General features: G+C 34.7%; 1 protein-coding gene across 3 annotated transcripts in view; it reads left to right on the top strand.

Annotated features, from left to right (window-relative positions):
• EXOC6 (exocyst complex component 6) overlaps positions 1–24,699 on the top strand; it is a 103,455-nt gene that overhangs the window by 36,468 nt on the left and 42,288 nt on the right. For 2 of the 3 annotated variants that reach the window (XM_085325716.1, XM_085325717.1), the window contains exons 9-19: positions 171–254; positions 348–394; positions 735–855; positions 2,764–2,835; positions 3,479–3,576; positions 4,706–4,811; positions 8,454–8,563; positions 9,561–9,672; positions 11,013–11,147; positions 19,586–19,765; positions 22,577–22,606. In XM_085325716.1, coding sequence (XP_085181842.1) covers positions 171–254; positions 348–394; positions 735–855; positions 2,764–2,835; positions 3,479–3,576; positions 4,706–4,811; positions 8,454–8,563; positions 9,561–9,672; positions 11,013–11,147; positions 19,586–19,765; positions 22,577–22,606 — 1,095 coding nt within the window. The remainder of the gene's footprint in view (positions 1–170; positions 255–347; positions 395–734; positions 856–2,763; positions 2,836–3,478; positions 3,577–4,705; positions 4,812–8,453; positions 8,564–9,560; positions 9,673–11,012; positions 11,148–19,585; positions 19,766–22,576; positions 22,607–24,699) is intronic. The other variant, XM_085325715.1, reaches the window with a different exon arrangement.

The following is a 24,699-nucleotide window of genomic DNA, read 5'->3' as shown; positions in this document are numbered from 1 at the left end:
ACATATTTCATGCATGCAAAATTTCGTTGATCTCAACTGGATGTCTGTGTGTGGAACAAATGCAAAGTATGTGGTTGTAGATTGAAACAGAGAATTCTACCCTTAACTTCAGAAGTGCTTTTTCAAACTGAGATAATGTTCTTGTTTTAACTATTTTTGTCTTGATTTAGGGTGATGGAGAAATATTTGAAAATTACTACAGAAAGCAAAGAAGGAAACAAGCAAGATTAGTYCTGCAGCCGCAATCAAGCATGGTAACCACCACTTTTGTTTTTGCATTGACTTGGGTTGTACCTAGTATTTAGTGCTATTTTTATTCCTAAACTTGTTTTCTTTTTCACTGAAAGCATGAAACAGTAGAAGGCTATAGAAGATACTTCAGCCAAATTGTAGGGTAAGTTTTCTAAATGAAGATTTATTCCAGTTTTACTATACTGATTTTTAACCGCCCTCTGTTCAGCCATCTTCCCAGAACTTTCTTCTGCAAGATTCAGTTTCTGTGCAAATCATGTGGGTGGTGGACCTGGGCAGTGAGAAGTTCCCRTATGCTACAAGTTTGTTGCCACACTGGCATAAAGCAAGCTTTTAATGTTATGACTTTATGGTGGGCAAAGCAGAGTGCCAGTCTCTCTTCTCACRTGAGCAGGGTTTGATTTATACTTTTGTGTGAAAGAGCAAAATTTGTTATAATGTTTGGAAATATCTTTTTAACTTAAATATTATTTTTGTCRTAGTTTCTTTGTAGTAGAAGACCACATCTTACATGTAACCCAAGGACTGGTAACCAGAACATATACTGATGAACTGTGGAACATGGCCCTTTCAAAGATCATTGCAGTCCTTAGAACCCATTCAGTAAGTGAGAAGACTTAGCAGTAATACAATTTAAATTCATTTACTTAAGAGCTATGTGTGTTTGAAACTATAATAATAACAAACTGAAAAATTATACCTTCCTTTTTTTTTTTCCCCTCCCCAAGAGAATTAAAAATTGCTCAGATTTGGGAGGGAGGTTGCCAAGCTTTTGTTTTTCCCAACAGTATCAGGCTGTGATCCACAGCCATGGGCTATTTGCATAATCCTCTGCTGATTTACAACTCACTGGCTCTTCCAAATGTTCTCTTAGTCCAGCAGTTTAGAATATGCAGAGTTAATCTGCTGTTATTATTGCAATCCTTCCTCATTAGTCTCAACTGACCTCTTCATTAGATCAGACAGAATAGTTCAGCACTGAAAGCACCACCAGGAAATAGTTCCTAATTATCATTCCAAATGCTCTGTTTCCAAAATAAACTCCACCAGCAAAACCCTTGGAGCTACCTCTTCAATGTAACATCTTGATGTTGAAGTAAAGGCACTACAAAAATCTCCACAGATCCTAGAATGTAATTCTGCATTAGGATACATGCTTTGAATATACTAGAATGCTCAGCTAAAGTTGTACTTCTAATCTTTGTTTAACTGATGCTGAATATCRGTGTGGTGTTTCTGATTTCTCCATGATAAACAATCAAATACTATTGTTCACAGAGACTGTTATAAATTACTTAAGAGTTTACCAGTAAGGTCTGGTTTGCATAACTTTTAATATGATGGAAACATGGAAGAGTTTTATCTTGTTCCTTTTAACGTTTACTAATAGCAATTTCTTCATGTTATTTTTATTACAGTTGATTTTTAATTTGAGGACTACTTTGCATTTCACAATACTTAGGAAAAATAGAGGAAAATAAGATTACCATTGCTGTTTAAACTGAAGGAAATATATAGGTCAATGGTGCATGAGAYTTTGTTCTCGTAGTCCTTGATTCATTTCAGCAGGTTGGACTAAGTTGAGAGATACTCAGCATTTTTTAAGCCAAACAYTTTGCACATTAGTTGGCTGTATATTAATATTGACTTATACATCTATATAAAAATGTGATAATTTAAGCTGTTAAAGTTGCGATCTGTAATTTAAACAGCTCTTTGATGTCTTGTGATATAATTGATCACTGTTTCTTCTCAAAATCCATGACTGTCATTAGAACTAATTCTATCACATTAATCTCTCCTAAATGTGACTCTAGTACAGACTAGTTTTAAATAGGCATATATTGCCTTTTGAGGTTTTGTAAACCAAACCCTTACTTTATTTGTGCAGAGAGCAAAAATTAAAGAAAGGTAGAACAGACATTATCCAGTATTCAGAATCATGAAGCAGATATAAAAACATTAGCTGCATGACTCCACACCTCAGAAAATTAAGTATCAGTTGTTTAGTGGACTAAACTTAGATGTGACTTTTCACACCTGAATTTGTAATTTGAGTGTTATACATGTTTAGCAAGGATTCTTACAGAGTTTTCCCTTACATGTGGGAAACTATCCGAGCTGGCTAGTTAGATCTAACCTTAGTGTTCTAAAGAACATCCTGTGGAAATTCCTTTCTGATACTGATATAACAAAGTATTTTTTATGTATGCTTACAGTAAGTGTAATTTGCTGCTTTTAAATCTAAGTAAAACACATTTTTGGTTATTGTATGGTATATTTTCATTTATGTTTTCAGACCTTTTATAGCATGAATAATTCTTAAAAAATTGAACAAATACTTATTTTTAACCAGAGTAAGTGAAGACAATTGAGTCTAAGCTGCTTTTATGAAGGCAGTTGAGTAAAGGCATAAGGCTGGAAAGTTTACCCYTCTATGACAATGTTATTTGAAAAAATATGTCCAAGATTTTAAAATATTTTAACGAAACCAGAATATCTCACTTTCAGTCATATTGCAATGATCCTGACCTTGTTTTGGAACTGAAGAATCTCATTGTAGTGTTTGCTGATACTTTGCAGGTTAGTATTAAATTAGTAAATTAGTAACTCAATTAAAATACGTACAGTCACTTTTTTCTTTTAGATAGGTTTTAATTTTCCTGAAGTAATATGTATGAATCAAGAACAGAATTACACAGTAATATTTTAAATAATAGAAATATCTGTATTTCTCATTCTGCTTCCTGCTTTTCAATATTACWAATCCCTGCAATCCAGTTAGCATCCATATCTATGCAAAATTAGTGTTAGCTCTGTAATTTGTATGCTTTTTTCTTTCCTAAATGCTTTACTTCTGATTTCTAGGAAGAATAACTTTCCATTTGTTGTCAGCGTTCTAGCTGCAAGATCAAATTAACATTATTGGCAAGTTATTCTTACAATGTTTAACAGATACACGGATAGAGCAGATTAATTTATACATAAATTGAAAGTTAARAAGTTAGAAATTTGTCCTAATTTCTACTTGAAAACCAGAAACACAGCATGAAGTATTTAATAAAAATTTAATGAATAATCTTTTAAAAGTAGTGGTACGTTTAAAGTACTAGTTTATTTTATAAAAGTGACAAGACTGGATAAATCTCTTCTCAATATCCTGAATGTGATAGAAATGAGTGTATTAGTATTTGAATTACCCATCCTTTCTGTTGTTATACCTTAGGGTTATGGTTTTCCTGTCAATCGATTATTTGATCTTYTATTTGAGATAAGAGACCAGTACAATGAAACATTGCTTAAAAAGTGGTCAGGATTGTTCAGGTTAGTGTTTCAAATGCCCTTTTCATTACATCTATTGTTTTTATTCTACCTCACTTTTTTGATACAGTAATAATTTTGGAAGAATCGGTTAACTCGGTATTGTATGTGAATACCAGGTTGAGTAGGACAAAGGTATTAATCGCACCAAAGTAATATCCAGGAGAAGAGCTGTCTAAGACTGCTTCTGTAGTTAATGGGGAGAAGGAGGTCCTGCAAAGGAGCATTTTTKGAGAAAGACCTGGAAGAGAGGTGTCTGTCTTTCTCCATTGGAAACCTAATCACCCTAGGCTATCACAGTAGGGCATTAGGTTCCTAATTTGGGTTGTCTTAATACGTAAATTTAGGTGATATGTCTGTTTCCCCAACAAACTACTGATATTGCCAGTATATAAAAGTCATCTTGTTATCTTGCTAGAAAGAGGGAGCTTTTAGTGTAGGTTGGCTTCCATCTCTGCCTTGGAAGCATTTAACTGGGCAAACTGTAAACCAAGGAGTAGGGCAGCCTGGAACTGTACTCCAAAGCCCCTTTGCAGATAGGGTGTGATCTCTAAAAGCACAGGCTCTGTTTACTGTTTAAAAAAAAAAAAAAGTATTGCAGAACGCTTAAAATAAATTGATCCTTTAAGTTTACTATCTAAGGATTTCAAACTTTCCAGGCCCCTGATACAATCAGTGGACTAGTAGAGATGTCTAGAAGGTACTTAAATTGGGCTATGACCGTATACCTACTTGAGGTACCTGAATAATCTCCATAATGACAGTCTGCATTTCTGCTTTGCTGTAGGCACCATAATTTACAAGTACCTCATTATGGTTAACCCTGGAGTGGACTACTTGATCTGAAGTTCCTTTGCTGTATTATGCTTTGGGTCATACATGCTAAAATGTTTTCAGTTCTGATCTATTTTCAATCTCCAGTTAGACTCAGTATAAAAAGTTAGCATATAAAAGTTTACTTTCAAATTCATCTAGTCTAGRTTTCTGAAATTATAGTTGTTACTGTTCATCACTTTTTGAAACTGCATTCCCAAATGTGGTAAAAAAAAATGTAAATAAGTGTTATATTAACTTACATATATTTTATGTTAATATGTRTCCTAATTTTTTTCCTACTTCACTATTTGATCAGGGATATTTTTGAAGCAGACAACTACAGCCCTATTCCTGTAGCAAATGAAGAGGAATACAAAATAGTTATAAGCAAATTTCCTTTTCAAGATCCAGAACTTGATAAGGTAAGAAGTTTTATATCATTAGAGCGTGCCAAAATTCAATTAAAGACAGTAATGATTTTTTAATAATTAAAAGTAATTAAGGCTTGAAAAGCCAGGTAGATTAAGAGGCTGAATCATCTTTATGGGTAATTATAGTCATTGATAAATATGTAAATTCAAGCTCTAGTCATTTGCTCTGAAGTTTGAGTGATTAATGTGACCCATTGTTTTATAAGCAAATTAATAATGCACTTTGTAATTAAAGACTGTATTAATTAACCAAATCAGCCTTTTTTAATTAGATAACTTTATTTCATCATATTGATTTAGTAACTCAGTGTGTTATGTTGTTGTATTAATGTATGTGTGTATATATATATATGTAGTAGTATTTTTCTCTGATCCCTGTTTATTAACTTTTGTATTTTTCTTTGTAAAATAATTTTTTGTGCTTAGATATCTGGGTGAGATAAACACAAAGAGACTGTAAATAATTCTGCAGTACTAGCATTCCACCAGGATGTTCTTGTATAGCCTCAGCCATTCTCTCACTAGGAGCTGCTTTCACAGAAAGGTAGTCAATATGTTCTGCTATTCAAATATGGTTTCGGTGGTACTTGCCAAGAAATAACAGGCCCATGATGGAGTCTGTGGAGAGGAGCTAAAAGTAAGAACCACAGGGTAGGGTGAATAACTGATTTATTGGAAAACTGGTTTCTACAACATCCACCGTTAGATACCTGCAAAAGTAAAAAGATACTCTAATTCTGCAACTCAGCAGGGAAACCGGGCAACTGTAACAGCTCCAGATCATTAATAGTTTTACAGTGAAGATGATAAAAAATTAAAGGTGGGTTTTATGATAATTATTGAATAGGACTCCAAAGCACTTACTGAGTTTACAGATCATCTATGATAATCATATATGATTATCTTTGACAGTGCTTTAAAAATAACGTTTCTGTGTTGATGGATTAATAGTATTTTACTTTCTATCATATCTTGTTTATCTCTTAAAGTTATTTTATCATACTTTGCTCCATCAATTTACTTAGCTGTTGTAATACATTATTATAAAATAATGCCAATGTAAGACAACCCCCTACAATATCAGAGGTATACAATACACTTGWTACTATTTAGCATGATGATTTTGCTGATAAATTGCAGATTTTTAAATAGTATTGAATAATTTCGTCTGCTAGCCTCTCACTTTCCCTTTGATGTATCTGCATGCGTGTGAGTATTGTGTGCATATATATAAATATATATGATTAACAAACATTTGGCTTGTCTTTCACTGGAAGGAAAACATATTTTATATACCTATCAATTTTCATTTGGTTTTATGACAAAGGGATTGTTATTTCATAGTGAACAGCACTTGATTTGTAGATATCTTATGGGCAGAACCTCARACTGATACTTAGTTTTTGGTCTAGTGAGCTTGAGATTAAAGCTGGGAATCAGGTTGGATTCTGTTCCCAACTCTGTCACTGACCAGCTGTGTGGCACTGGGTAAGTCACTTCACATCTCTCTGCCCCGTTAATTCATCTGTAAAGCAGGGATAATTATTTTTATATGTATTTATAAAAGACTTTTAACCCTGTATGTTAAGCAGGATGTATTGTATTAGGGCATCATTAGAAATGAGACGTTGTTGTGTTTTTGCCTTTTTTTTTTTTTTTTTTTTTTTTGTCATAGCAATCTTTGAACCAGTTTAGTTCAACCAAATTTAGTGGAGGGACAGAGGTCTCAAACATAATCAGGTTCCTAAAAGTTTTGCCATATAGGCATTGAGATAGAAGAGAATCTTTGAGCACCTATGTTGAACAAAAGACTGAAGTTTTACCTAATACTTTATTAGACAGCAGGGAATTCATATGGAAGAAAAACTTGATAAATGCCCCAGCATCACTTCTATTGAYTGCTATTTATAATCTCATCCATGTCACCTCTCTGTTGTTGCCTCAGGCCTATGAGGCACTGGGAGGTTATTAGCTCCTCTTGGGTGGGTTAACTTATCTATGTTTTGATGTTTAAAAAAAAAATATATGTGCTAAATCACAACTAGTCACTGAAGGATCTTCTGTAGTTGATAGAAAAGAATAAAGAAAAAACCAAGAGGGCTAATTCATTTGATGCATTTGTGATGTCTATTGCAGATTAAAATGAATTGTACTCTTGAAAAATGTGTGCTTCCATTTAGTTTAATTTTTAACTCTTAAGTTAGAATGAATCTGCCTCACAGTTTTACAGGTAAGTTTCTCATAGGAGCTGCCTGAGACACTTCTTGCAGAATTGTGAATGGAGCCTGCTAAATGTTTAATATAGCAAATAAAACCTAACTGTACAAAGTAACTTTTCTTTTCCTGCGTTCTACTGTTCAGATTAAACGTGACAAGCTATCATGGTTTGATTTTTATTATCTAACTTCTGCACTTCTGTTGTACATTCAGAAATTAATCAGTTGGCTTCTGTGTGTTTTTTTTTCTTTTTTTTTTTTTTTTTTTATTGCCTATTCTAAATTAGTCTCTTGGTGGAAAGAATGTAGTGTTCCTCTGTATTTGCCAGCCACTATAGGGGATAAACAAACAAGTGCTTCTCTTAAATTGTTGAACATCTGAAGTTTGAAACTCAAACCCTGCTGACGGGACTTTGTGAGGATCCTTATAATTGTAGGTGATAGTACTTGCTTAATCTATGAAAATTCATTGCTTAAATCTGACAGTCAACAACATGTTTGAAATAAGYCTTATTGTTAAGATATTTTCTATCACTGAATAGCACAGCGGAGTACAAATGCCTGGCACTTGGACCATGTACCTGTCATGCTGCCAAATCTTAAATGAAGAGTTATGGTTAGAAGAATGTCAGRATAATCTGTTTTTTGCTTTTTAGTACAACAATGTTGATCTGCTGTTGATTGTACTTTTATTTGAAGAAATAAAATAAAATTCTCCTGGGATGATACCTGTTAATTAYTTTTCTCATGTTTTAGTCGTTCACTCAACAGAAAAGTATTTGTTTGATGGACTTCAAATATGTGTTCAGTGCAGAACTGTTTGTCTGATGTCTGTAGATTTAATTGAATTACATTATCTTCTTTGTGCTCTCTAAATACAATGTCAAATTTGAAAATGAAATAAGAGGCATGATTYCATTCTTACAGACTACTAGTGTTTACAAAACGTGTTCATCCAAATTCATGTAAAAATGTAAATAATGTTTTAGTTCTATGAGCTGTCAATAGGAAGTAAATATATGACAGCAGATATACATGTCTAAAAGTTCTCAAGATGCTTTGAAAATCTCAGCCTTATTCAACTTTGGTTTCTTTAGAAAACTGCAAACATTTTTTGAACCTCATAGCCCACTTATTTTTATTGTTCTGTGCAGATTGAAAGTATTTTGAGGCTTGTTTTTTAATTTGCCTTTGTAAACTGCTTTCCACAAGAGGATCTTAAATTACCTGGAGTCTTTGAATTTTAATATAAGTGAAAAATAACATTTTTTTCTTATAAGAAGCCGACTCACCATGTTGTTGCCAATATTTGATGAAAAACAGAAAARTTTAAACAGAATAGGAATTGTTGTATTTGATACAAATCCTCAGAATCAAAGTTTAAAATGTAACGTGGTATTATCCTTTGTTTTCATAGCAATGCTTTCCGAAGAAACTTCCAATGTCTCAATCAGTGCCTCAGATTTATATCCAGGTTAAGGAATTTATTTATGCAAGCCTTAAGTTTTCAGAGTCACTTCACCGAAGGTAAGTTTTAAATGCCAGGAATATGAAGTAATCTGTAATTTCATGTGCCCTAAAAATATACAATAAATTGAAAATATATCTTCCTGGGCACTTGCTAGATATGATTGTTTCATAGTTTCCTTGAATAATTTATGTTAAATGTGTGATTTTTAGTACTATAACACATTTCGTGTGTGTGTGTATATGTACATACGTTTGTGTACATATACATGAATGGATATGGATGAAGAGAGCTTGGCRTAGTGAACAATCTAAAGCACTGGTGAGGCTTTTAAACAGTATTAACTGGTTTGAATAATCTAGAGAGCTTTTYATTTAACAAAGCATGTATAATTTGAAAAAATGTAACTTGATAGTGATTATTTCAGAAGTAATTGTGTTGCATCCCTGAGTGGTTCAGCCCGGCTTTCCCTTCTCTGTGCTTTGAGGTTTCCTTAGTGATGATTTCTCCTACCAGAAAATGTASTGGCAGCATACTAGTTGCCTCTTCTCTGCCACTTTTTTTGATGGAAAACATCATGATTCCTTTCCCCTTTCCTCTCAAAGGCTTGATTTTAATTACATAAAATAACATTTGTAGATCTGAAATGTGGGAGGTATTGATTGTTGGTCACCCGCTTCTGCACTATTAAAGATGTAAATGACTCTTTCACACATTCTTAATTGATACTGTTTATAATTTGCACGTACTAATGAGTGCATGTTGACCTCCATAGTAACTCATTAAAAGCACAAGTAAATCTTTCCTAACTGCTGTGTTAATAAACATGTCCAAATCTAAAAATAACAGATTTTGCTTCAGTGTTGAAATTCAGTTAGTGGATAATTTGGTAAGTGAAAGAGATGTTCGTGTGATAGATCACAGACATCTTGCTGCTATCAGAAATTAAATTCATGTAGGGAATTCTGAACATGAAAAGTTTACTATTCATAAAAATATTATGCCAAAATATTATCATATACAGCATAGTTATAAAAATATGCAATTGTTTTTCAGCTCAACAGAAATAGATGATATGCTCAGAAAATCCACAAATTTGCTGCTAACCAGAACTCTAAGTAGTTGTTTACAGAATCTAATTAAAAAACCTCATATAGGTTTAACGGAGGTAAGTTTTAAAATGCATACTCAAAACTCTTTTTTTTTAAGACTATACTAAACATATTTTTATAAATGTGTATATAATACAGTGCTAAGATTCATGTAAGAAAAAGGTAATGTTTGTTTGAAAACTGRAAATTTGAAGAAATGAAAGAAGTAGAAAAAGGCGGTAGTATTTGAAAGTAGTCTGTTACACAAATGGTAGCACTACAGTGTTGGAGCTATATTTATGTCGGGATGTACAGTGAAGGAAAGGTGACATTGATAGGGGTTTGTGTCTTCCGTGACAAACAAGGACATGTAGAGAATTAGCCAAAGCCTCCTGTTTCTTAGATTGCAGGTGGTACATGGTTCAGTGCGTTCTGCTCCTGTCTAGCAAACAGCAGGAYGTTACTGAGTTTATTAATAAAGTCCCCCTTAAAAAGGCGAGGGGGGGGGGGGAGAGAATCTCTCACATGAAGCTGCCAGATTAAGACATCTAAAGTCTGAAGTTCACTCTAACACAAGCARCTTCTTCTTTCTATATTAATTACGTTAAAATATTTTGGTAAGCTGGTGCGCRTTGTTTCTCTGTCAGGACGCTTGTCTCGTGTTTCCTGGCCAGAGCAAGAGGAAGTGAGAGGGTGAATTGCGGTGGGTGTTCCCCGCAGTTAGGGCCCTGTTAGGAAGCGGTAGCTACCTACTGAAAGATGACTGAGATACTGCTGAGAGGGAATTAGACTGTAGCCATTAGAGCTGTGGTAGATYGTATTAAATGCTGATCTTAAACTACAAGAATCTCTTATATAGGTAAAATCAAAAAGACGAGGAAAGATCTCTGTAAATTGTATTTTGCTGTGTTAGTGAGTTAAGATGTACAGTCTTTCTGAGTTGTGGTTTCTTACACTTTTAAAACCTGGTGACAAATTTGCAAGCATATGAAAATAAATTCATTAATATTTTTGAGATATTTAGTTATGAAGTCCCTATGTTTCATGAGAATAATATTCAAAAGAAAAATCTCTTATTTTACCTAGCATTAAAATAGCATTCACTAAAACAGTGTTGGAGGTAGTGTGCAGTGATGATTTAAGAAATGATGTACTGATGTTTCAGTTACGTCTGTTATCTGTGTGGTATAACTTGTGAATGAATACGAACACAAGTCCTACTTGTAAAAAGATTAATGTCATATAGCAGCAGATTGTTACTATAATTTTAAAAACAAAATGGCAACCTTATTTTTGAAATTTCCTAACTTCAGAATGCTTCACTCTGCAGACCCTTTCGTAATTTTTTTTTTTTTAAGAGTCAGGTGGAAGTGGGTGATATAAAAAGAAATTTTACAGGGTTTTTTGTTTCCTGTAGCTTGTTCAAATCATCATAAACACAACACATCTGGAACAAGCCTGTAAATACCTTGAGGATTTTATTACTAACATTACAAGTATTTCCCAAGTGACTGTTCACACTACGAGACTTTATGGACTTTCTACATTTAAGGTATGCTATATGTCTTCCTTTATCGTATCTGAAAATTTACATTAAGAACAATATAAATTAAGTATTTGAAAAATAAAAGGAAGGGAAATCTACACTTTTTTCACTTTGACACTAAAAATTCTGAGCTGATGAGAATTAAATTTTAATGCTAAACAGATGAGCACATTTTCATATTATCAGTGTGATTTGAAATATGTCAGTATGTTGGATACATCAACATTCTTGTCCAGGTGCTCAGTCTTAAGTTACAAAGTGAGAAGCTAAGCCTAACTGCACTAGAAGCTTTTAGTAGACTACGGTCCAAATCATGTAGCATTTTCCATTTCTGAATACARTCAAGCCGAACAGCTAGCGTGATCTAAAATGTGTGTGTGTTTTTGTTTTAAAATAGCAATATATGTGATATATTTGTTAATACTGCTTTTACGTTATCAGGTCACTATTTGAAAAGTGATACAAAACATAAACTACACAATTGTTGTTTTAGGGTTCATATTTTATCTACATGTCATATAAATATATACATTTTTACTTGTTAAAATGGAATATAAAGGGCCAAATATGAATAATTATACATAATTCTTATTTACAAGTTATTCTCTAAAAAAAGAAGCTTTAATATTTGCTATCATTAAATAATAATAGCTATTCTGARTAATAGGGGGAAGAACCTGTGGGAGGGTTTATTTGCTAAACTGATAGAGTTGATTGCTTACATGTACATGACTGAATGATTGAGAAGATTATAATCTTCAAAATTGGCTATTCAGAAAGTAAACCTATAAGTAATTGCCATACAGAAGCGCAAATATTTGTCTTATAAGACAAAAAAAGGAGCTGTTCCTAGGAAGATAAACTGAGTGCAATATGTATTTTCTTTTTTCTCTTCATCGATTTTTCTTATGTGCTTATAATACAACTTCTAGTCAATGTTTCTCACTACTTTTGACAAAGCAGATGTTCAGCATTTCTACTATGTAACAAACTTATGTTCAATGACGCTTAAAATATGAGCTTCTAGGAGTTAATAAATGGATTCATTAGTTGTACCAATACCTTCCTTGAAATTTTAAGTCAACGTTACTAGTCTACAGTTCTCTGGTTGTTTAGCCTGTTCCTTTGCTAGTCTTGCTGAAGGTTTTACTTTAAGTCTTCTGCTTTGAGACTGAAATAAAAGCACAAGTCTTAGTCTTAGCTATCACAGTTTTGATACTTGTACTCTCTAACGTCTTGTGCCATAACTTAATCTCCAAACCATTGAGTTGGGCAAGAACCACCATGCCATACAGCACTGGAGTTCAGGTGAGGTAGGTATCCTGCCTGTGGCTGCGGCTGCCGATGGGTAAAATGCATCCAGGAACGTAGGTGGAGCTCAGGTTACAGTGCGTGCTACTTCAGCGCTACTCCTCRCCTCTTTGGAAAGACTCCCACTTCCGTTATTGTCCTTRAATGTATTTTTTAAAGTGTATCCCCACAAAAGCAAGAGTTAAAAATAAACAGTGTTTTGGAGAACAATCACATTGGTGACTTCATCCAAAATAYAATCATTGCTTTTTCCTGTTGTAATGTTGTAAAAGTTGAATGCATTACAATACAGCATCAAAAATAGGAACTTAATAAATTAAGATAACCTTCAGTCTGGAGTTTTTGTAGCATGCTAATATTTGACTTTGCAACAACTGTTTGAACATATTTTTCTTGTGAACAATTCCCAAGACTTAAAAAAAAAAAAAAAAAAAAAGGGGGGGGGGGAGGAGAAACAAGAAACTTTTTTTCTCATTATGGGGAGCTGTGTAAACAGTGGTGCGAGAGCAGGGTAGGAGCTCAGGGCTGTGCCTGCTGTCCATGTGTGGGTTCAAGGCAGGAGTAAGCTATTATCCTGGATGTGAACCACCTATTACTGGATTTAAAAGTTGTTCTTCACATCAAAAGAGTGTTGAGAATCAGTAATTCTGGGTTTGTTGTTGAAAGGAGTGTGCTCTAGTGTTACAAACCCTCTTGCCCCTGCCCCTTCTCTGACTGCCTCTGTTCCCTTCAGTATTTTGCTCAATTAATTCCTGTCCCCATTTACCTGTTAGTCCTCCTCCCCCCGCTTCCTGGGTTTSTATTGATGTCTCAAAGAGCTTCATCTTTGTGTTCAAATCAAACATTTCAAATTATTCTCCCAAGCAACACAAGCAGCTGTGAGAGCACTGCACTGGCACTGCAATGAACTGCAGTCTTTTTCCAAGTTTGCCACTGGCTAATGACTCAGAAATGAGTCACTTAACCTCTTTGTTTCTCAGTTTTTTGTATGTAAGCGGGGATATAATATGGTTTATTGTAAATTGATTTTAAAAGTGCCATAAATTGTTCACAGTAGCAAATCAAACATGTTTCTGCYCTCCTCCCCCTAGAGGCTTGATTTGAGATCAGATTAGAGTCAGTTTTGTATTGTAAGGATGAAAGATGTGTCTAGGACACTACAATAATATTTCATCTCCATCTTAACAGCTGGTCACTGAGAACTTGACTCTAATGTATGACATCTGTTTATCTAGAAAAACTGCATCTTAACATTTTTCAGAAATGGCAGGGGCATTTAAGCTTAAAAAAAAAAAAAAGCATACTCAGCACAGAAAATTTTAATTTCACCAGTTTGACAACATTAAGCCCAACATAAAACAACCCAAAAATAAAAAATGTTCTAGCTTGTTTCTATGTATGGCTTCCTTTTCAGTCATCAGACAGATAGGTGTGCACTGTCAAGGAGAAACCTGCATGTCAAAATGAAATTGCTGAACTCTTGTACACTGAATGTCTGCTAGCTCGAAGTGACTGAAATTACAAAATTCTGATCCTTACTCAGGCTGTGTTACATCACAGTGGCCATAGTAAACTTAAAAGACCACCAACAAGAGAAAAATCTCACCTAAAGAGGTAGATACCAGTGCTTTTCATAGCCAGGCAGAAAGAAGCGGGAGGGAGGGGAAAGCAAAGCTGTGGAGCCTTTGGAAGCAACTTCAAAGCATCAAATGTAGCTTGGAGAAGGATTTCTAGGACTGAAACCTTGTCTCTCTTCCCCAGTTATCTGTTGGTCTAATGAGAGATATTACATCTTCCCATAAACTTTGTCACACCTATTGCTATGGGCTGGAAGGTCAAGTTGTCATAAGTAATTTGTGTAGAAAATTAGCAAAAGGCTTTTGTTTTATCTGCTCAGTTGTYTTGCAGTGTGTCATACATATTTTCAAATTGCATCTAAATATTACCCTGCATGATTTCTGTCCTGAACACAGTTTTTGTAAAGTATGTGGAAGTTAAGTGAACCTATATTCATAATGTGTTTATCCGTTCATATCCTGACATGTTTACCATTTAAGTAATTTCTTTCCTTGGTAATTATTTGATGATATAAATTAAAATGTCATGCTTTGGATGTGTGAACAATAATCCTATTATACACAGATACAGTCTGAGTGATTTGTATCAGTTGATTCATATTTGAGATGTTTGAGATGCTTAATAGAATTGTGTTTATGTCAAACCAAATTTTTGTTTATTCCATCTTAAGATACTCCAACTCTAACTTCATCATCTATTCTTGTTTTTATATACTTATTTTTAATTGCTATTAGTATGTATTCCTCTTGGAAGAGGARCTATTGTGCAGTAATCAAAATGAAACTACTTTAATCATGTATACAGTTATTCAGAATTCCTCAAATTACAATTAKCTTCTCTAGAACTTCATAAAAACCACCATAAAATGTTAAGAGAACTGATATTTTCAGCCTAGCTTCAAAACAATATGTAAGGCAGTCGTTGTAATTTGTCCTTTCTATTCCAGAAACTGATTGTCAATTGAAATATCATTTCTTAAATAATAATTTTAATGGGTAATATTTGGCTCCATATGGAATTCCAGGTGAGATGGGAATAACATTCAAATGGAGAACTCTTAAGTACGTGGCAAAAGAGTGTCCAAAATAAAAGGCTAGCCTTTTTCTGATGGGAACCTCCCCTGCTTCAGCTTGTGACCATTGCCTCTGCCCTTTTGCTATGCACCTCCAGACTTCGTCTTGTCTACAGCTGCCCGTTAGGAAGTTGAGGACGGCAAGCAGGTCACCCCTTTTGCTTTCTTTTCTTCAGGCTGAACAGTCTCAATCCTTCCAGCCCCTGGTGACACGTTGTGTGCTCCGGCCCTCTCACCGTTTTGGCTGTGTTCCCCTGTACTCCCTGTAGATGGTCAATGCCTTTCCATGTGCTGGGGAGCCCGTGCTGGACATAGTACTCCAGAAGTGATCTCACAAGTGCWGCACAGATGTTCATATTTCATATGAACTATAGTGCCATATAAAACAAAATCCATCAATGTATATGTGCATGTTTGCTAATTAAAACTAGTAATAAGTTTTCTGGAATGTCAGTGGAGGAATAATCTTATGTAGATCACCTTGTGCAGTTAATTCAGCCAGTGTTTGCCTTCTCCATCAGTTAGGGCTCCTATATAGAAATTTTTGGAAGAGGAGCTAATAAAAAGTCATAGGATTCCAAAGCAGTTGCAACTTGAACTTCAGGTATTCAATTTTTTTTTCTTTTTTCCCCAGTGTACACTGAAACAAAGGAAGATGATTTCTTGTATTTATGGGATAAGAAAGACTAATCCTATTGAGAGTAGTTGTTTTCTGTACTTCATTTTTTTTTCACTTGGTACAAGACATAGTCTGTCCTATTATAATATCCCCTCTGGCACAGATTTTAAAAGGTGGGTGAGGTAGAATAAGACAACCTTGCAGTATACTTTATATTTTCTGGTTGATTGATTTTCCCATTAATGTCATTTGTTTTGCTAAGGATTTAGTGGAGAAGGCAAAATAGAAAGGTTCTGGCCTAGGAGCTGTAGTTAGGCTACCATTGCCCTGCCAGTGTAGTTTCACTAACTCTCCCTTAGCCTTAAGATCTGAACTACCTAATTTGCTTGTCATATGCCTGTAGAGCATGTGTGTATTTGAATATGTGTATCTGTAAACACTTTCTTGTAAGGTCAGTCCACCTCTTCAACATTCAAAACTAAACACTGAATGCAGCTATAGTCTTTGATTTCATTAAGCAGTAAGAACTTCTTTGTCCTTCAATTTCATCTGATAAACGCAGTTTAAAATTTGCATTACATTTTGTACTTACTTATCATGCTATACATTATGTTTAACTGTCCTATAAACTTTAAGTTATTTTTTCCAATATTACAGTAGTATATTCTCTAGTTTCTGTTCTGGAAGTCTTCTGAGTGAACTTAGAAAGCAGAATAGATATATTAGTGTCAGCTGTAATTGGGTTTTTTTTTAGCTTTCTTGTGGATGAAGCAATTGTATTTCATTTAAATTTTTTTTTGTTTTTTTGTCCCCTATCATAGCATGAAGAAAATCTTCATAATTTTTCTTTATCCACTTTTTATCACTTCATTGTCTTTTTTTTAAGACTATGTGGAAGGCTATGTGCCAGCTTACTAATAATCTTAGTTAAAATGGTTATTGAGGTTTCATACATGGAGTTACTTTGTGTCCTACTTTGAGTTATCATTTTTATCAAAGGCTAAGTAGTAAATATCTGATGTCTTATGTAAAGGTTTATTCATAAAGGTGTATCTTAGACCTAACTAGCCAGGTGCTCAGGCTGTGTTATAGAGCAGCTTTGGAAAAAACAGAATGAGCAGTGACAAATGCATACGAATGTTGTGGTTTCTCTCCTTATCCTCCTCTGTCTCTCTCTCTCTCTCTCTCTGTCTCTCTCCCTGGAGAACTGAACGTTAGCACAACATGCTCTACTCAGTAAAAAATCCTTTTCTCATTAATCCCCCCTTTTTTCTTTGTTTCAATGAAAAACTGCATGCGGTTTCCCAGCAGGGCCCTTAGAGTGTGGTATGTTCTCCTGTTATTAATTACATCTCCTGGTGGCAAATCATGTCTCCTTCATTCTTTTTGAATGGTCAAACATTTCCTTTTGTTAGCAATGCTGCATTTACATTCCATGAGATGATCTTATAAATACATCTACACTGTATTTTTAATAGAAGCCTCAGGCTTATTTCATGGCTACTTTTTTAGAGGGCTGCTTTTCACATTTTGTTATTGTAAATAAGATTTCATCTTAAGATGTCATTCAAATATTGAGTACTATTTCACATGGGTGAAGGTTTAAAAAAAAAACCCTCAGTTTCATCTTATCATATAAAATTGTGAAGCTTTCACTATTATAGTCACATTTTTCTGGCTTTGGATGACTGAAGATGTGGATACCATTTTTTTTTTCTTTTTTCTTTTCAAACAGCAGTTACTAAGCATAAACAGATGTATCTGCAGGCCTAGCTGGTAGAAGTTTTTGAAATCAGTGTCTCAGCTTTAAACCATGTAATGGCTGTTGAAGAGCCAGACATGGAGCCTGGGTCCTGTGCAGGGCTAGGTTTTGTGCTAGATTTGGTGCCCGTGGGAATAGAATAACYGTTTTCAACCTACTTTTTCTTTAAGAAAGAAGTTATTTAACCAAACGACTTCATTTTCCCTATTCAGTGGGAAAGTCTGGTGAGCTTTCTAGAGTTTCTTGATACAATTCAGTCACTGAGTTAAAGGAAGAGGTGGAGTAATTTATCTGCCTGCAGGAGTCACCCCAAAAGTAAATGGGAAGGATTTATTCAACCCTTCCTGAGTTGTGCATGGGAGTCACAATATGCTTCTCAAAAGTCACTTTGGGGTTTGAAATCCRATTTCTAATCAATTCTACAGTTTCCTCAGGGAAAAGTGCAGCACTCTTGGTTTACAGTRTTGGCAGCACACTGCTCCTATTGTAACCCAACAACCAAGGCAAACAAAATAAAAGATAGCCAAAAACAGGCTTCCAGAAACAAAACCTGAGGGACTAATCTTGTCATTACCAGTTACTAGAAACAATTAGCTGATGAAATGGTGCAACCGCTCCAGAAATGTCTTAATGTTTTATTCTTTCCTTTAACAAGCAGTCATACTAGACCTAAGCAAGTATATTTACAGGTCACATCATTATAGATTGTGGAAACCTAAGTCTTATCATTAATTATGAAGTTAAACAAAGACTTATCCCTAAACCAAGCTTTTAAAGACGTATCCAGCTATGAGATGGTGAATGTCAGCATGTTCCTTTATTTGACATTTTAACAGGTTGTTAGACTTTTACATGTCAGATTAGGAGAGCTGTTTATTAGAAGCTTTTACAAGTTGGTTTGGCAGTAAAAATGCCATTTTTGGGAAAGCCTTCTCTGGTATCTTTACATGGCAGGTCTGTATAACATACCAGCTCGTTTCTTCCTCAAGTCCTCACAAACTGAGACYTGACTGAAAACTCAATTTGACGCACACAATGTGATGCCACCTTTAGGCTTGGTTTCATCAGATTTTTACTTTTGCCTTTTGTGCTTCCATGTTGCCTGAACTGCCGTGTTTTTGGACTACTTTTATCCAGAGGAAGCTGGGGATGGGAATTCCTTCCACTTTTATGTTGTTCTACTATACCCAGCTGATTCCTTCTCTCTAGAAAACTTCAGCATCTGAGCAACCCATTTTAAATTAGACCTCTTTCTTGAACTCTTTCTCAAGATCAGTGAAGAAAGTTTTACCTTGACACCAACTTAAAACAGAGAATTTGTCAAAATCATTAAATTCCAGGCTGGCAAAAGCACACCCTTTCTGGCGAGACATCTCATCAGGCATCTCTGGGTACATCCCACTGCCTCTGTGAGGAGCTGTCCTAAATAAATGAGGCAGATAATATAGTAGGCTTGCTTCAGAGGTAAGGGACAGCGTTTACTGTGATCGGATCATTTGTGTCTGCTGCTCCTGCAGAATGGACTCTCAGTGGTGGAAGAAGAGAACAAGGGATGAGAAGGATTTAGGGGAGTGCTCGGAATCACGGTGTGGTGTGATCAGCATATTTAAGGGAGGATGTAAAGGCGTCAGTATTCTTCAGATGTGCAACTTSAAGACATTGATTACACAAAAATCCTATGATAGCTGGACCTCCAGCCATAATAGATAAAATAATTATGATGGGGTTTTTTTGTTGTTWATTTTCTGTATATAAGAAGGCAAACAAACTTTGTGCAAGGCTGAATCAAAAGTGATTGCTGTGAAGGAGAGTAAAGCAATTTAATTACGAATTAATTTGCATTTCATCTATCTCTGTGAACACTAGATTGCTCTGTAGGTATGTTTTGTTACAAACACTCTTATAGTATGCATTAGGCGTATTTTGAAAACCAGAGGCTCAGACTTATTGCTTCAGGGCAAGTTAAGATATAAATTGTAAAATAGATAATTTTTTTTGACTCTAAGAAAAAAAAACATGACTTCAGCTTCATTGATAAATATAATTATTCTGCCTTCTAATAACATTTGACAGTTGTGACAATTGTGCGCTATTTTTTTCAGGATGCAAGGCATGGTGCAGAAGGAGAAATATACACGAAACTTAACCAAAAAATAGATGAGTTTATTCAGATTGCTGACTATGATTGGACAATGTCTGAATCGGATGGACGAGCCAGTGGATACTTAATGGACCTTATTAACTTTTTAAGAAGCACATTTCAAGTTTTTACTCATTTACCTGTAAGTGGTCAAAATTACTTAATTTTATGCTTTTGGAGCATTATAGTATTTTAAAGTTTTAAAATTTTTAATTGAAATAGCTATTAAGATATTTCAGATCTTAGAGGAAAGGCATGGTGCTTGTTTTTGTGTACATGCTGGCAGATGTATTTTTCAGTATACAGTATCGATAAGACGTACCAACAAGCATATTTTGAAAAATACTTTCAAATACTTTGGTAATATTGCTAACTATAGCTAAATTACAAGTAGTAAGAACTCAGTTTTCTAGAGCAGACTGGTCCTCGGATGGTGTTTCTAATTAACCATATTGCTTCTGTGTAGATATTCATTAACTCAAAGAATACAGAATTTAATGCAAGCTCTCAATTCATGCATGAAATCCTGGAGGGCTCAGATTCCCCCAAGGTTGTCTTCAGTTAAATAATTTTGACTATAAAAAGCCCAATTTGAATCTAGTTARCTGAACTTCAGTGAAATGAATCCTCATTCATGTTTGTATATATCTTTTGTYATTTTGTACCAGGTAAAAGGGCATTGTTATCATGTTTTATGTGCTAATTGTTGCATTCTTGTCTACTTCCCTCTGCTTTAAGAGAAAAAATGTCTAGTTTAAGTTATCRTCATAGTTTATAGCTGTAAAGATCTGCAGTAACTTCAGTAAGTCGTTGAAGCTACATCTACTTTTCACTAGCCTGTCCTCTGTTGCTGTTGCATTGCTGATGTCTGATCACTTTACTCATGTGTACTGCCTCTAGAGAGTAAGTTTTCAAAACACAATGTTTTAAGGCCTCAGACCGGAAGTCAAAGATAATTTCTTCATGTGCTSCATTACAGCACAGCTATACAGTTTAAGAAAATATTTGATGAGACGTACATGTTTCAGAAGGTCTTTAATRGGAACAAGATATTGAAGTTGCTGGCTTAGGGGGCTTATCTAGTATTCTAAATTATATGTCAAGGGACTGTGATTTTTATCATCTTTTTTTTACTGATTCAAACACATAGCTCACTCAAAATATACCACATAACGCCAATATGAATGCAAAGTGTGAGGCACAGGCTTGCATACCAGCTCAGGTGAGCATTTGTTGATCAAGAATGGCCTCTGTGAAGACATTCTGTAATTTCAGRTTTTTGCTTTTCCTTGCGTTCAGTTTTAGCCAGGTAACAGACAAGTTATAGAACTAAATGACTCCTGGTCTGACAAGAGGTTTTTTGCAGTTTTTTGCTTCTCCCATATATTCTCACTTGGCTGACTGTATAAATGTACAGTCCTATGAATGTTGTTGTACATAAGTTGTGAAAATTATATGAAAATATATTTAGAGTTTTGTTATGGTGATTTGAGTTAGATTATGTAATAGTTATAGTAAAGGCATTTTCAAAGAAAAGCCCAGAACTRGTTTTCATAACACAGTAACTTAGTTAATGCTTTTGGTGTCCTAAGCAGAGCTAGATTATCCTTACTATAGCTGAGATTTRGAGTAGTCTTATTGTTCGTTTTCATTATGGTATAAGAATGTCAGTGTCATTTCTATAACAACTTTTGTATAGCTACCAGAAATACAGTATTATTTGAAACAATTTCTTAGAATCTTGTCTATAATTAGAGATCAAAGACCAAAAGTCCTAGCCTTTGGTCATAGTTTTAGGAAGGAGGAGGGTTGGACGGGTGGATAAATGTCTTCTCTTCCCACCTTGGCATATCCAGTCATGTTAGTGGGTGTTGCTCTAGGGCGAGGGACACAACTGGTTTGCCCCACTAGTTTTCTGTAGTCTCATTCGAGCAAGGATCATTAGCTTTTTCTTTGATACTGTCTCAAACTCTAGTCACTTTGTTGAAGTGCTGTGCTATGTTCTTTAATGTGTTATTTGGGATTGTTGGGTACCTGTTTTTATCCCCTTTTATTTTAGATGTACGTGTAAGCTGTGTAAGCACCCAAGGATGAGTCTCTGTGTGTGTTGTCATGTGGACCTATGCTGTGAACTAGTTYTGTATCAATGTAGGCATAACTTTTAAAAGTATATCTTATGCCAAATATTTGTTTTATGCAATTTATATTATTTTTATTGGAACATAAGAAATCTAAATCTAGCCTATGATCTTCATTTTTTCTGAACCTGCTTGCTTTGTGGCACAAGTTAGTTGGGCTCTCACATCTCCATGGAATTGCTTGAAATATCTTGTCTCTAAAACTTTTTCCCCTCCTTCTGAGTCCTGCATCTTAGTTCTCTTCTCAATTTGTATACTGTACTTCAGCAGCAGCAGCAGCAGGTTTGATAAAGGAGTTTTATTCTACGCTCCAGGTACATTAATATTAGTTTTATATTGAAAGGGTATTAATGGATCRTATGGCATATAGATTTTTATTGTCTTAAGCCACTGCTAAGTCTTGCCTGAATGAGGTATATTAGTGTACATGTAGCCTTTTGTAAGCCAATGCAGTAAAAGAGGCGTTTATTTTCTCTAAGTATTTTAGAGTATAGTATTTGTTATAATTTAAAACTTTCTTGAAAGTCAGACTGAAACGTTTCCTCATATGGAGTTTGCTACTTTGATATTTTTGGCATACAGTTCCTTACCACAGAAAAACATTTTATTGCCAAATTGTTGTTACTTGAGTTATTTCTTTGGTGTGCCTTGACAAAATACTAAAGTCCATAGGTTTAAAAGTATTTTTAAATGAATTATGCAGATACATTGTTATTTTTGGAAGCTTTTCCTTACCTTTTGTTGCTACCAATTTTTTGATGTTGACAGTACATCTTAATTTTTTGTTTTGATTGCCTTACTGGTTTTCTTCTCAGAATAACMACAATGACCATGCAGCTATGTCGGTAAGTAGATGCAAGATGAAGAAAAAGCATGTGAACTGCGAAACTATGAACTGCCTGCAGGCTTATTGCTTCGATATTTAGTCGATGAATAAAAAAGACCCTTCTGTTTTGCTGGTGACTTGCTGCGTACCTTCTGTGGTTGCATGCAGGAATTAACGACTAACCTTGGTCTTCTGTACACTGGGACAGTAGGAGTCCTAAAAACCATGTGGAAGCTTGGTAGGGTGTGCATGGCATCCCGAATGAGAGCATTTAGAGGATACTATGAGACCTTTTGGAAGTGAGGCCAAGTATCAAAATGCAGCTGTGAGACATGCATACAGAATAAGGGTAGAGTGGTGAAGCAGAATAAAGAATCTGTTGAAGTTCCATTGCTCCTCTGCTGCATCTGCCAGGGGTCAAGGATAGACATGTGTGTTCAAGTGTATGTTTTTTTTTTTTTTGTTTGTTTGTTTTAGAAGATGTTGGCTTGCATTTAAGAATTCTTCCGAGCTGTGATTATTTGCAGGTCACCARTTTTTGTATAAGCAGTTTATTTTGATTCAGTACAAGCATTTCTGTGATAATGAGAATGTTGAAATTAATACTATTCTACTAGGAGTGGCTTCTGAATACTGAATTTCTGAATTTATTTTTCCTGATTTTATGTGAATCTACAATTCTGATTTAACAACTTGTATGTGCTTGAGTCTTATTGCCATATGCTCATTTTTAAAATGAACAAATGGTACTTACTGGATAAAGTGTTAGGATTCTTACTTTTTAAGATATAATTTTTATGCTTTAAATTGTATTTCCTGAGGCAAAAAATTATTTTGAAATATTGTTAATTTTAATTTAAGGATACTGACTTGGGCAAAAACTTGGAAATACAGTATCTAGCTGGTCTGCAGATCTATTCTCATAGTTTTGCATTCAAAAAAGCATAAACTTAAAAGGTGAACAAATATGGAGTAGTCAATTTGTCTGATTAGTAAGAACTACTGTTTTGAAACAAAACTCTATTGAAACAATTGTTGATAGTTACCGTAACTACCAATAGTTATAGTAGCAGTTAGTAGTTACATAGTAGTAATAGTAGTTATATAACTGTCCCTTTAAATTGATACATTTAGCTTTAATTTTTTAAGACCAGTGTTATTATCTAGGATTCCTTGCTGTKTTTTTCAGTAATTTTCAATAGTAACATAGACTATTTCAGTTACTGTATTTGTCTGTAGTGCAGATCAGCAACTAACATCGAGGGCAGCTAGACAACTAGATTATTTTGTAATAGCACAGTACACTTTTGACTATATGTCAAAAATAAAGGGAGAGCATTAAAAGTCTCCTAGTTTCCAAAGAAGATGGAAGTGATCCAAAGTGATTTGTGCTGGAGTACATAGGGAGCATCTATAAAGTTGTACATCATCCTTTAAACGGTAGGTTCTCTTCCTAAGTGCCAAAAAGATACATTGGATGTACAAACAAAAAAATAGTATTACTTTCCTATTTCCTATTTTGGGAATCACTTTCACAGTCTCTTTTTTTTAAATTTTTTATTATTGTTTTTTTTAGTATACATCCTAACTTTACTCATTCTAGATAGACTCCATTATGTCCAACCAGCATACCCCCTCTACAGTGCCAGAGAAAGAGTGGTCATTAAAGAAAGATGTTGCAAGTGAAGGAACACTTTGAATATTTAAAAAATCTATTTAAATGTTCTCATTTTCCCTTTATTTCTAAATGGAAGAYCTTGAGTTTGGTGATCTCTGTACAAAGCTAACACTTGCATCTGCTGTCAGCAATGGGATGCTCCGTGTTACGTGTTTGAAAACGGAGCTAATACGCTGCAGCTGGAAGTCTCTATAGAGAGTTTTCAGGTTTGAAACAGTCTCGGTATGTGGCACTGTAAGTGTGAGGTAGAATCACTTGGTCTGGAAGCGATCAAGTCATGGATAGTACTAGCAAATGCCCATCAGGTGCTTCCGAAAGTCATTTCTTTCTGTCACTCCTRGAATATACGCTTCTGGACAAAGTTGTTTTCTCGTTATCCAGCATCAGACTACAATATGACAGTGCAGTTTTATTTTAGAGTCCAGTCATCTTCA

The sequence above is a fragment of the Rhea americana genome, unplaced genomic scaffold (assembly GCF_003343005.1).
Source record: "Rhea americana isolate MKP2758 unplaced genomic scaffold, rheAme1 scaffold_122, whole genome shotgun sequence".
Taxonomy (NCBI): domain Eukaryota; kingdom Metazoa; phylum Chordata; class Aves; order Rheiformes; family Rheidae; genus Rhea; species Rhea americana.
The sequence above is the reverse complement of the archived record's forward strand: the minus strand, read 5'-3'. Positions and strand labels throughout refer to the sequence as shown.